Below are 11612 nucleotides of genomic sequence, written 5' to 3' on the forward strand. Positions count from 1 at the left end.
GGACAAGAAAAGATTTTGGCCAGACAAATATGCATTACGTAATAACTCTTAAAAAGTGCTTCTTCCCCGACAGCACGATGCTTAAATATTCAGCAAGTTTATTTAGTGAACTTTTATTGGAGGAGTAGCTCATATTCAATGCAAAAATGTACGGAATACACAGGATAGCCGCAATACACAGTGAAATCAATTTAATTACACTTGTGCGTCCCACTATTGCTTCCTATCACTTCTATTCAATTTTTATCCAAGCTGAAGTGATTCACACAAATTTATTTGCTATTTTTAATTTCACCTTAATACAAAGGACTTAAGTTTTAAGATACATGTTTGGTTTGAATTTATATTAGAAAGTAGCCTGGACCTTTGTACCTGACACTTTAAGAGGCATCACTTCCCACATTACCTGTAGGCAGGGTTCGTACCCTTTTTCAGAAACAAATTTCCAGGACTTTTCCAGGACTTTTCCAGGACTCAGATTGATTTTTCCAGGACTCTAAAATTCACATTGACCCTTTCACTCCCAAGATCTCGATTTTAATTCTCCTTGCTGTATGCCATACATTTCATATTTTTTACTTGAGTTAAACAGATTTCCGGCACTTTCCAGGACTTTTCAGTCCTGGAAAATGCCACAGTAAAATTCCAGGACTTTCCAGGTTTTCCAGGACCCGTACAAACCCTGTGTAGGTCACAAGGTTAGTTAGCAGCAAATTCCACAGGGAGAATAAGGATTAAAGTCACACCTCCCCACAACAGCCAACTTGGGGAGAGAGGAAAGTTGCCATTGTAGAGAGGTGAACAAAATCAATTTTTGACCAGACATTGTCCGTTGACCAGCCATTATTCCAAGCCCTGTAACATCAACAGCACTATACAAACCTTTTCTAACAAATCAATGCATGGTTGTAGATCCAATCCAAAGTCAATGAACTTCCAGTCAATTCCCTCTTTCCTGTACTCTTCCTGTTGTAACCAATCAAGAGTCGCACACAGTTACAGCATACATGACACTCACAAGGTCTGCTCTGAGCCTAGTGGCTTGGGCAGACCATCTCTCAGCTTAATGTTGTCTAAGATGAAATAACACCTGTACTGTAATTTTTTGTTGCTACATTTTTTGGTTAAATAACAATTTGCCAGCATCCAAATACTCCTACACAGAAGGTGTAAGTGCTGTGAAAAGTAACATGTTTTGCACAAGAGTACAACATGATCCAATCTAGAGTTTAAGAGACTTGCAGATTAGACCACTGAGCCTCAACCTAAAATACCATACTTGAAAATAAAATGTCAACTCTGCATTTGTAATGTTGACAACTAATGGCAAAGAATGCAAATGAGAACAGTACCTGTTCCAGAATGAACATGGTGTGATTGAAGAGCTGTTGGAGTTTTTCATTGGTATAGTTGATGCAGAGCTGCTCAAAGGAGTTCATCTGAAACAGACAGTACAAAAAACATTTATTAATTATTAGTTCCAGAAAACATCCATACTCCCCCCACAGAAGGGATTGGAATTTCCTGGGGGGTGCAGGGTTCTGTAAGACCAAAAAATTTAAAGAAATGTATGAAGCTCAATCGGAATTTCCAGAGGGGCGGGGGGGGACTCAGAAAAATTCCCTTCCATGGGAGAGGTATGGATATTTTCTGGAACTACACATTGTAATAAACAGTATTTTGTGATAAATGATCCGACATGAGAATAATGGCAATGAATTTACCTGAAAGATTTCAAATCCTGCAATGTCAAGAATGCCAATGAATGAAGCACCTTCACGCTTTGTTCTATCGAGAGACTTGTTGATTCTTGACACAATCCATTTGAACATTCTCTCATAAAGAGACTTTGAGACAGCCTCAATGGCAAACTCTGCCTGTGAAATGAAAGAAGTTTTGATCAAACGGAGATAAAACACACACTGAAGCTCACAAACTTATCACTGGATACAGCCCTATAAAAATCTGTCAACAGCCAGCAATGTTACTGCCTACAGTATATCATGCAGGGGTTTCATTAAAGGCCAGGCACCAGGCAGGTTGACGGGCTGAGAAGATGATCTTGCCCACCTGGTTTGACCATACAGAGAAAAGTGTTTCTTATTAAAAAGTCAAGTTCAAAAAGTTTTGCTACCTTGTAAAAAACCAGTTTCTCTCCTGCTGAAAACATTAACAAAACCCCTGATCATGTGGCATCTGCTTCACACTGGAGTTCACTAATCCTGACAAATAACAAATCTATCTCTGTCTTTAACTACTGTACCTAATACTTCTGTTGACCTGTCTGCGACTACAAAACACGCTGACCAGGTGGTTAGATACCCCTTTCTGTAAGTACCCTCTTACAGGGCTTACCTGTGCTTTTGTTTGAGCTTTCTGCACATAGTCACGACCAACTTTCACTCTTGGTTTTAGAACTGCCTTTGAAAACTCAGTGACTGGAATGCCAAGCAAATGGCAAACTTTCTGAGCAACTATAAGCAGAAGGAAAGTAAATAGAGATGGAATAAGTCAGGTGAATACTCATTTGCCCTGCTGATTGAGAAATGCAATATATTTCATTTAATGGGTCATGTAGATCTAAGAATTTGGCACTACTTCAAGACAATATTCCCTTATTGATATATAGTTTTCTTAATTTGCTCTATCTGTTAAATTAATGTTGGATGCAAGTATTGATGTGGACACTGCAGAACCTGAATTAAATGCAAGGAAAAAACTGCTGACCTTCATTGCTTGGCATGATGGCTTGTTCTGAGCTTCTCTCTTGCTTGAAGACCATGTTGCCAAACTGAAGGACAGCAGACACTACACGGAAAAGGGCTAAAGAGGAAATAACATAAAATAACATTAGCAAAGATACCGCAGATAAGCACATGGATACAGTATAAACTAGTGTGGGCACTTCAGTGAGAGATGGAAGGAGTGAGAAGGCAAGCGAGCAATAGAGGGAGTGCAAGAGTGAGGGAGGAATAGGGTAATAAAAGAAGGGGAAAGAGAAAGAGAGCAAAAAAGATGGCAGGAGTTATGGAGAGAGAGCGAGAGAGGTGTAACGAAAGATAACGGTAAAATGTTGTCTTTGATGGCGCACAAACAGCGCTAGCCGTTACATTGCAAAACTGACCGCAAGACGCATAAATTATAAGACTGCATCTTAAATACCGCACATGTGCACATGCACTTACGAAAATAACAACAATCATAATAACACCTAATTACGGGTATGCATAGTTCGTCACATCTTCCCCTTTAAAGGAAAGCTAAAGTCATCACTCATAAGGATATTGTTCTTACTAAACGTCCAATTAAGACATGACAGTCTTTGAAATAGCCAGGAGGGTTTCTCCGTCTTGTGGACCTTCTGATCTCCTGCTCTCCAGATGAGCCCGGTGCTGGCGTAGGTTCAGCTACAAAGGGCAACGACGCAGGTGTGGCCACAGGGACCGGGGCCACGGGTTCAGTCATAGGGGTCTGTGTCACAGGTTCAGGCGAAGGGAGTGGCACAGTGGCCTCGGCAGCAACCTCTTCAAACTGCTGTGAAGGAGGCTCATAGCCGTTCAGCGGCATTTCTTGCTCATTGGCACGCCAGATATCTTTCCGATTTCGACGGCGAACTTCCCCGTCAACTTGGACATCATAGGATCTGGGAGCTACTTCCCTCAAAACATATACCTCGTTTCCAGGTACCCCGCGGGCAACAAACACGAACCGCTTCACCAGGTTTAAGTGGAGCTAGAGGGCGCTTGCCACGATTGTAGAATTTCTTCTGCTTCTCCTTCTGGACGCGTAGCTTTTTAGCATCAGTGGTAAGGCTGAATCTTGGTCTGAGAAGAGCTTCAGTGGCCAGCAGTAACGTTTTACAACGACGTCCAAATAAATGTTGGGCTGGACTAGCATCCAGTCCCTCGCTTGAAGTATTGCGCCAATCAAGAAGTGCTTGAAATTCACTGACCCCAGCTGCCCGGCATTTCGTAAAGAGGTGTTTGACGGTGTGAACTGCGTTCTCGGCCTTACCATTGCTCTGGGGATAGCGGGGACTTGAAGTGACATGTTGGAAGTTCCACTGACTGGCAAATTTTGAGAACTCTGATGACGCAAAGCACGGCCCATTGTCAGTGACTACGGAATCTGGCACCCCGTATCGGCTGAACATGGCCATTAGACTTCTGATTACAGCTTTGGCGTTTTCTGCAGAGGCAGAATCGACCTCAATGAAGTTGCTGAAATAATCACTCACAACTAGGAGGACTCGACCGGAGAAATAGCAAAGGTCAGCACCTACTTTGGCCCAAGGACACGGAGAAACATCATGCTGAAGGATGGGTTCCCGAACTTGTGAGTCGCAATGGGTGAGGCAAACATCACACTGACTAACAAAATCTTTCATTTGCGAGCTCATCCCAGGTCAGAACATGCATTCGGGCAGATGACGAAGGCAACCACCAAGACCGATGTGACTTGAATGAGCCAAAGACATAATTTCTTTCCTCAGGGCACTGGGAACAAATAGACGAGAACCACGGAAATTCAAGTGTCCTTGGACAGTCAGTTCCCCACGAAACTGGAAGAAAGGACGGAGGGCAGGATCGCAATCGCGGATATCATCTGGGCAGCCTTTCAAAATCACCTGGCTGAGAGTTTTACAGACTTGATCTTGGGAGGATTCTTTCTCAATCCGCGCCAGTCGAGAGGGAGAAACACACAGGGTCTCGAGGTGATCCACAAGCTCCAGGGACTTCACTTCCTCACAGGACACCGTTTCGTCAAGGTATGCGCGGCTCAGGGTATCTGCGATATACATGAGAGGTCCTTTCTTGTACTTGACGTCAAGATTGTAACGCTGAAGTCGAAGAAGCATCCGTTGCAGCCTTGCAGGTGCATCACAGAGACTCTTCTTAAAGATCTCCTCCAAGGGCTTGTGGTCTGTTTCCACATGGGTAACGTCGTGCCCAAAACTATACTTGTCAAATTTCTCGCAGGCAAACACAATAGCGAGGAGCTCTTTCCCAATTTGAGCATATCTGGTCTCAGTTTGGGTCAGGGCTCTTGACGAAAAGCTTACTGGCTGCTGTAACTGAAGTAAGGCAGTTCCAAGCCCCATATCAGAAGCGTCACATTGAAGGGTGACCTCATCGTTTAGGCTGTAGTAATGTAGGACTGGGGCCTGGGTGATGGCCGTTTTGATGTCATTCCACGCTTTCTCCTGAGAATCTCACCAAATCCACTCAGTGTTCTTCACAGTCAACTGGCAAAGTGGGTGAGACATTTCTGACAGGTGAGGAAGAAATTTAGCCAAGTACTGAACAGTTCCATTGAAGTGAAGTAAACCCTTTACATCAGTGGGGCGAGGCATTTCAAGAACGGCGCACACCTTGTCGGGGTGAACCTTCAAGCTCGAATTAGTTGCGTAGTGACCTATCAACGGGACTTCTTCTAAGCACAGTTGAAGTTTCTCCACCGCAAGCTTGACTCCACGCTGGGCACACCGCTGTAGAAAAGCGACAAGGCTTTTGTTGTGATCACAGACAGCTTCCTCATATGTGTCACCAAAACCAGCCACCACAAAATCATCTGCCGCAACTTCTGTGCCGGTGAGACCCTCGATCAGTTCATGCATTCACCGCTGAAAGACCTCAGGGGCGGAACTTATGCCAAACGGCATCCTACATCAATGATACCGACCAAAGGGAGTATGAAACATGGTGAGATAAGAAGATTCCTCGTTCAACTTTACGTGGCAAAACCCATTTTTGGCGTCAAGGACTGTAAACACTTTAGCACCATGAAGATGAGTAGCAATATCCTCGATAGTGGGCATGGGATAGTTCTCATGAACAACTGCTTTATTCAGATCCTTTGGGTCGAGGCATATGCGAATTTTCCCATTCTTTTTGGGGACAGCCAACATAGAGGAGATCCAGGGTGTAGGTTTCGTGACCGGTACGATGACTCCAGAACTATGCAGCTCATCAAGGGTTTCTTTGATTTTAGCGCGAAGAGCAACCTGACCTCGTCGGGGAGCGTGCTTAACAGGCTTTGCTGATTCGTCGAGCCTGATGTGGTATTCGCCTTCCAGCACACCAAGCCCATCGTCAAAAACATCAGGAAACATCTCAATGACTTGCTCTTTGGTAAGAATTTTAGAGCTAGAAACTGCGTCTTGAACAGAGAAAACTTCACCACCACTGGTATCAGGCTGTCTAATAGTGTCCGAGTCTTTGATTTTGACTACGCCCATTCCTTCGCATGCGGATTTGCCCAGAATTGGACGGCAACGCTTGCTCTCCACCAGACAACACAACAGAAGACACATAAAAGATCCACGCTGTACTTGGATCTTTACTGTTCCCAGAACCGGAATGCTTCCACCATCATAAGACACAATTGACGACTTCACTGGGTTAACATTCTCAAGGCGGTAGTCACCAATTGCCTTCTTGTAGATATAAACCGGTAAAACATTGCAACGGGCCCCAGTGTCGATGTGAAGGAATGGGCGTAGTGCAGTTACATACTGGTCAAAGGATTCACCAGGCTCTTGTTGTCGCAAATTAAAACGATAATGCTCAAACGGAACATTCTTTCTTGGGTTACGGTAATTGTCAAATCGCTCGATGACAGCATCGATGTCCTTTTTCTCCGTAGCGGTTAAATTCCATGTTTTAAAGACTTTCCTTGCTTCAGGACCTATCGCTGTGAGGAACGTGGCAACTTGAAACTCGCCATCTTCTTTGTTGACTTTAGCCGCTACACTGTAGTGAAGCCACATTTCCTTCCATTCATTCCATTTCTCAGCGACGTTGGAGTCATTAATATTGAGAGCATGAGGTGCAAGCAACAACTGAAGATAAGCCATTGGAGATCAAGCCACTCCTGACACCATGTAACGAAAGATAACGGTAAAATGTTGTCTTTAATGGCGCACAAACAGCGCTAGCCGTTACATTGTGAAACTGACCGCAAGACGCATAAATTACAAGACTGCATCTTAAATACCGCATATGTGCCCATGCACTTACGAAAATAACAACAATCATAATAACACCTAATTACAGGTATGCATAGTTCGTCACAAGAGGGAAGGATGAGAGAGAGAGAGTAAATGAACAAGCAAGAGGTTTTGTAAATGGTCTTCTTCACAAAAGAGTGGCACACAAATCTTCCATTCCAGAAACAGGTATTTATTGTGATCTGGAAAAGGTGATGGTACAGTTTGATTTATAGCCAATCCACTTGCCTTTCCTTAAATTAAACTGTTGATGGCTGGATCACAGTTTTGAAGAAATAGAAAACTTACCATTTATGTCATCTTCTGGGATTCCCATATCCCTCATGCAGGTCTGTCAAAGGAGACGAAACCATGTTACATTATTGGTAATAGTGATTGGACCAAGTAAAGTACAATTCAAGGAGTAATCATGCGAACAATTTCAAAATGAGATGAGCGTGCAGCCAAATTCCGATTTGAGCACAGTTTCTCCCTGAATTGAATTCCACTTGGGGCAATTACTAATCTTATCAATAACAAATTTTGAGACTAAAAAGGTCTTTGAGCACTTCTTTCTGAGAGAAAAAGCCAGTGGTGTTTTCCATAAGATGTAAAAACTGTGAGGAACATTAAGAAGGAAGCCATTGAAGCCCAGTCATGCAATTGATGTGCGAATAGCAAAGATATCCAATTACAAGTTACCAGTTTAAAAAAGTTGAAATTGGATACCTGTAATTGGACACCCACATGATCACACACCGACTACATAACAAATAGGCGGGCCAAGAACCAATTACAATCAAGAAGTTTGCTATAGATATGATTGTGAAGAAACTCATACAACAGCTAGCAGTAACAAGGACGTTACCAAACCTGATAAGAAAAAATATCTCAGTGCTATATTCCTATTTCAGCACTCACCAGAGAATCCTGAAGATCAGCGGCATCATCCCAGCCACTCACTGGCAAGTTTCCATTGCTCAAGTAACTATATGAGCTTGCATCCTGGAATAACATGTCCGCTGTAGTACAACAAGATGGATGCATCAACATAACTGTATATCATCGTCACCATCATCATCATCATCATGTCCCCACAACCCTCCCAGGTTCTGATCATCTGTGCTGATGATCCTTGTTGTGTATTAATGTAATATATCAAACATGAGAGACACTGTTTCATCAAGTATCCAAAAACCAAGAGAGCTAAAGACGACGAGCAGCGGAGTATTTTGACAAAATTGGAGGTGTTTGGAAAGCCGATGAAACACTGTCTCGAGTGTTTGATATATCCTCTCAATCAAAACAAAAACTAAGGGGTAAACGGAGAAGTAAACTCATTAAAATCTATGCTAATTAAAACTGGGTATTCAAACCTCCTTATTGGTTGTGATTTTCTTTGTTTTAACTTGATTAATTATTTATGTCTTGAAAAAGACAGCTTCAATTCTCCAGGGGTGAAAGTGTCTTTACCAATACATATTGCTTCAAAATTTAGAGCAAAGTGCTATCACCAGGAGCAAAGTTCAGTCAATTCTCAGCAATTCATGTTATTTACTTTGATTTGCTTGTGCAGATACTGCTCTTAGTTCCATCTGAGGTTTTCCTTTCTATTTGGTACCTTGAAAATTGTGGATCTTGGAAACTTTAAATCCAATCTCAGAATGCTTTCCAATGAGAATGAGTCATTTTGATTTGTTTTGCTTTGGTTTTCCTTTTTTATTTATTTGGTTTTGTTTCTCAGGTGCTTATAAATAAATATGATGATCAGTAATCATTTACTTTGAAAATAGCCGTTCAACACTGAGATATACCCTGCTTATGATTCATGATGGACTAAAGTTAATTTTAACATGACACTTACATGTACATGTAGCCTTCTTTCATCTTTTGACATTTTCAATGCAAACCAACTTACCTTTGGTCTTTTTGTCCAATCCATTCAGAACTTGGTAGAAAATGTGAAAGCATCTTTCATTTGGTGCTTGTCGTACCGCACGAGACTTTTCAAGCAGGTCTTATGCCACAAGTCAAGGGTAAATGGTTTCCTGAGACTTTCCACAAAGAACTAGTAAGCTTTATAACTGGGAATTCAACTAGACCAAAATGAATGAGGAATGATCCTAAAATATCCGTGTGTTGTCAAATCATCAAATAAATGTAAGATGTATATGTTTTATTTAAAAGATGGTGAAAATGGTGGGAACAAAATTATTTAAACAAAACTATATTGTACATCACATTTCACTCCTGCATTTCTAGCAAACATGAAAAACAGTGATCACATTTATGTGCAGTGAAACTCTGAATGCTTAATCCCAGAGAACTGCTTTACAAAACTACTTTGCAGGATCCTTTCAAGAAGATATTAACAATTTTCTAAAGGATACAAGATTCAATGTTGGCACCAGCAATGAATCCTGATGCGTCAAAGTTGATTCTGATGAACTTTCCCTGTGAAACAAGGACATTGGCCAGATTAAACTGACTTAATTAGTGCAGAATGCAATTTATTATCTTATTTCTATTACTAAGCAAGACTCAAAAAAACTTGAATTCCAGCTTGCCCTTGGGACAAGTAGCTCTAAAATTATGTTTTGGTTAAGCAAATCATAGTTTGCTCTTTTAATGATTTAGTTGGCAGGCTACTTGACTGATCCCTTGCCCATCGGGAAAGTGAGAGTGAAAAGTTACTTGCCCAGAAGGAGAATCTACTTGTCCCGGATGACCAAATGACACTTTTTTTGGAGCCTTGCTAAGATTTGCTGAAGCTTACACGTGAATAAGACAGTTAAAATTAAGATAAATTGTAATTAAGTTTCAATGATGTGGTAGAAACAAATAAAGTAGGTGAATAGTATAAACAGAAAACTTACAAAACGTGATGAGTTGTCATTCTTCACTGTCTTAGCATTTCCAAAGGCTTCTAAGATGGGGTTAGCTGCCAGAAGTTGTCTTTCCAACTCAACCTTAGAAGACAGAGCAAGTATCATTTATTAAACACTTAATCAACCAATGACAAACACCTGAAAAAGTAGAGCACATTTTTAAACAACTCCAGAATAATAATATCCTCTCTACATTACAGCACCAGACCCACACATCTCAAAAGCCAATAGTTCAGTAGTCACGTAACTAGCACCATGAAGTTCCTTTTGTGCACATGGATGGACCTCAATGCAGTCAAGATCCATAAACATGCCCAAAATGAACAAGGACAATATCCAGCCATGTTCATCGAACAAGCTTGACCAATAAAAAAATAATTATGTGGCATTAAAAAACACCATTTGCTGGCAAGACACAGTGGGTAATCCCAAGCAGGCCAGATGGTTTTTTTTTTTTTTTTGTCCGCTCAAGTAGCCACTTGCACTGCGGGATCTGGTTTGTCTTGTCCTCTCATGGAGCTAGCCAATAATAAGACACCATTAATAGCTTCTCGAAACTATAATTTGGCAGAGAGGTTTATTAAAAGGTATCTAGAAGGTAATCTGGATGAGCCACATCTTTTAGACTACAGAAACCCTTGAAGGTATACAGTAATCTGTAGGGTTATCAGATGTAAAATACTCACCTGGCTGTGAGAAATTCCAACCTTTGTGCTAACTGCAGAACTAGTAGAACCAGATTTCTTTGGAGTTTGAGCTGCTTTGGTATGGGAGTGGCCAGCTACTGAAGCCAAGTATTGAATTACTTTCTTGGTGTTTTCTGTTTTTCCAGCACCAGACTCTCCACTGAATACACAAATACAGCAAAAAAAATTCACTACCTGACACCCTAAAGAATTTACAAGGGATCAACTTTTTACAGTATCAATATGAGAGCAAAAAATAACACAAAACTAGCCAGCGTAAATTGTCATGTGATTGTCTACTTTGACAAATTCTAAGAACCATCATACGGATTAACAGGATGAAAAAAGTAAAATTTATTTCACAGTAAATATATAATTGTGTGGAACACGTAGCTAGTGCTGAAATAGCTGTGATATAATTATTTTGGCTCTTGAAAACAGCCATCTATCATCTTCAATTTGAGTGAGATGTTCTCGAAAATTTGCAGCACTTTGTGACAATGAGTGAGTGACACATGCTCATGACTCAAATAAACAAATTGTGTGTGTCAAAGGTCACTCTTAGAATGTAGTGTAAGCACATTGTGCGTGTTAACTATTTTACTTACGTGCAAAGAATTGACTGGTTTTCACGATCTGAAAAAAGGCAAACATTGTTATCATAAAAATTAATTACTGCATAATGTGGTTATTTATTACATTTTAAAGAAGTCCAAAATCAACGTAATCCAGTTACTAACTTTCTCCTTAATGCCCTTTCCACAGAAACCATTAATGAGAAAACATACATGTACAAAAACATAGAAACTATGTCTTACCAGACTTCTTACAGGTCTAAACTTAGGTGTCCTTATTTCACAGAAACATCACAAAAACTAGTTGAGTCTCACACAATTCATAGTGATAAAACACATCTTAATAACACCTTTTGCCAACTGCACACTGCAAAATTTATGTCTGAAAACCTTTCAATTACAATCATAGGGATCAACAAGTGGTTATGAAAATCATAAGGGAATCATCACTTCTTCCAAATGGGGAAATTTCTCA

At 40.9% G+C, this 11612-nt stretch overlaps 1 protein-coding gene across 1 annotated transcript in view; it reads right to left on the reverse strand.

The window, feature by feature from the left end:
* The window catches only part of LOC145489110 (uncharacterized), a 32833-nt gene that overhangs the window by 15912 nt on the left and 5309 nt on the right, over positions 1–11612 (reverse strand). The window contains exons 3-14 of the mRNA XM_081468017.1: positions 11171–11198; positions 10563–10722; positions 9865–9957; positions 9379–9442; positions 8907–9005; positions 7910–8010; positions 7298–7340; positions 2728–2823; positions 2356–2474; positions 1725–1877; positions 1353–1439; positions 883–966 (exon numbers count right to left, since the gene is read on the reverse strand). Coding sequence (XP_081324143.1) covers positions 883–966; positions 1353–1439; positions 1725–1877; positions 2356–2474; positions 2728–2823; positions 7298–7340; positions 7910–8010; positions 8907–9005; positions 9379–9442; positions 9865–9957; positions 10563–10722; positions 11171–11198 — 1127 coding nt within the window. The remainder of the gene's footprint in view (positions 1–882; positions 967–1352; positions 1440–1724; positions 1878–2355; positions 2475–2727; positions 2824–7297; positions 7341–7909; positions 8011–8906; positions 9006–9378; positions 9443–9864; positions 9958–10562; positions 10723–11170; positions 11199–11612) is intronic.

The sequence above is a fragment of the Orbicella franksi genome, chromosome 6, assembly GCF_964199315.1.
Source record: "Orbicella franksi chromosome 6, jaOrbFran1.1, whole genome shotgun sequence".
NCBI classification, from domain to species: domain Eukaryota; kingdom Metazoa; phylum Cnidaria; class Anthozoa; order Scleractinia; family Merulinidae; genus Orbicella; species Orbicella franksi.